Here is a 2,345-nt window from a genome sequence, read left to right as displayed (position 1 = left end):
AATGACAATAACAGCAATAACAAATATCTCTACTTGATGGTTCTCCATTAAACCCTGAAGCATGTCCACTTGTTATAGGCATCGAGCAGGCAGTTGTGCCCATGCCCTGGGCTTTCCTCCACAGATACCCCTTCCACCTCTAAGCTGCATCTTGAGGAACCACATTCAGTGCCTCATCAACATGTCCATTGTGCTATGATTCATGCCAGGCTACCCCTATTCCCTCTTTATTCGGGAATCTTGCTTAGGTTTAGTTTGTGGGATCCGGCTTTAGGTTTTTATTCAAAATGTTTGTGCAAATAAAAATGGTTTTTAAGAATTGCTTGTATTTACCATAACTTAAAAATAAACAGTAGTCTCATACAAAATATAATACTAAACAAGTGTTTTATGAACAATAAATATGTAAATACTATGAATAGCATAAATATTTAAATAATTTAGATAAAAATTACATGGTTTTTTCAGCTATAGCAAATGGATTGTTCCAAACAACTTATTGTAACTTACAACATTTAATACAGTTTTACAATAGTCCTTTACATTTACTATTACTTATTTATCATCTGTTATAAAAATAGAGATGAAGATTGCACGTCGAGTCTTAGAAAACAGCCATTTGGTTGACCAGATGAACTGTTTTCAGGCTCACGGTCTTCTTTATTTCCCGAATTTTTCTGTGAGCTTGTTAACAAAGAACAAGCACCTGCTGATTTCCACCATGACAATCTTCCAAGCACAATGACTGTATTGTCTTTCTTTCAGATACATACTGATTCCTCGGAAGTACCTCTTTAGAGCCAGTCTGGAGTTCTCACTTGCCAGAGGTGACTCTGTCACCCCCTTTTCCTTCCTTAAACACATCTCCAGGTCACTCAGCTGCTGATAAAGTCCAATGAGGAATTTATCCAGGAGGGTCTCATCCCAAGTCGTAAGAGAGCCACTTGTGCTGAAGAGGTAGAGGATCTCCTGGAACACCTCATGCATGACAGCCATAGCTTTCGTCTTCTCAAACTGGCTCCCGTCCACAAGTGTCTGAGGAAATCTAAAGTCAGTCCTGTCTGTCAGACAGGACAGAATGGAGATTCTCTCCATTTGACTCAAAAGTGTGAAGGTTTCCAGGTTGCCAGAGCTCAGAGGCAGGTCACAGTCCAGAGAGCTGACAGAGCTGGAGGACAGCATCCACAGGGCCAGCAGCACAGAGATAGAGAGGGCCATGGAGAAGCTGGGAGATTCTGCAGGATTGCCTGAAGGGGAAGTCTAAGCAAGTTCTGAGGACTTTGGGTGATGAGTGTCTTCTAAATAGTGAGGACAGGAACTTTCATTTTCTGGGTTGTTTTTTTTTCCAATTTATTTCTCTTTCATTTCCCTTTCTACTTTTGTTTTTTTAAGAAGCCAATGAAAAATATATGTATATTGACATGGGTGCCTAGATGGGGGACTCCAAACTACATGTACCAATGCAGTATCTTCCATAGCATTATAGCATATTTTTCACAATTCTTAGGTTGTTTTAGGGGAGAAAAGCCTGGACAAAGTCAGAGAAGAAACACTCAAGCAATAAACAGTGGCATTTTCAGGACAGCAGGAAATATACACAAGTTTATAAAAGAGAAGCTTATAATTTTTCTTATTTTCTTCTTATTTCCACTTTTCCTCTTTTTTAAAAAAATTCAACTGTATATGTACCTTAAAGAGATCCCCTGAGTTGGTCTTAAATTCACTGAAGATATTTGGGGAGAAACAATATCACAGATATCATTTGTTAAAAATACATTATAGTATACCTATGATCTACCAGACACTTTGTTAGGTTCTGGTTTCCTAAAAGTTTCAAGTTTGCCAGTGTGTGATTCTCCCTGTTCTCTACCAAGTACAACCTTTCACAATAAAAACTCTGCCTCAGTCATTGTATGGTAATCTAGGTAATCTCATCTCCTTAGATATTCCATTGACAAGTGATAACATACCAGAATGCTCAGGGATAATGGGGCTGCAATGGCATTCACAGCTTATCATGACATGTTTTCATTGAATCTGTAATACACCGCTTATTTTTAATAATATTAATGGCAGCAATCTTTAATTATATATAGACTCGCAGCAAAGTGTTTTACCAACATTATTTTATTTAATCTGCTCAGCTTCCCTATGAGATAATTACTATAATTATTTACATTTTGCAAATAAGGAAATTGAAAATTCAGGGATGTTATTTAACTTGCTAAAAGCCACAATTTATTATATAAGTGGTACTTTACTGCTATACTATTCTGCCTCAACATTATTCCTCATTAACCTTAAGCATTCTTCTTTAACTACAGTCTGTAGGCCTGTAATTAATT

At 37.2% G+C, this 2,345-nt stretch overlaps 1 protein-coding gene across 1 annotated transcript; it reads right to left on the bottom strand.

Moving 5' to 3' along the window:
• Window positions 1–660: 660 nt before the first annotated feature.
• On the bottom strand, window positions 661–1,218 carry LOC308505007 (interferon alpha-2-like; the record flags this gene model as incomplete). Its single annotated transcript, XM_081066678.1, has 1 exon — window positions 661–1,218. One exon carries the CDS (start codon window positions 1,216–1,218, stop codon window positions 661–663), a length of 558 nt encoding a protein of 185 aa, XP_080922804.1.
• Window positions 1,219–2,345: the final 1,127 nt, after the last annotated feature.

The sequence above is a fragment of the Rhinolophus hipposideros genome (genome assembly GCF_964194185.1).
Source record: "Rhinolophus hipposideros genome assembly, chromosome: 11".
NCBI classification, from domain to species: domain Eukaryota; kingdom Metazoa; phylum Chordata; class Mammalia; order Chiroptera; family Rhinolophidae; genus Rhinolophus; species Rhinolophus hipposideros.
The sequence above is the reverse complement of the archived record's forward strand: the minus strand, read 5'-3'. Positions and strand labels throughout refer to the sequence as shown.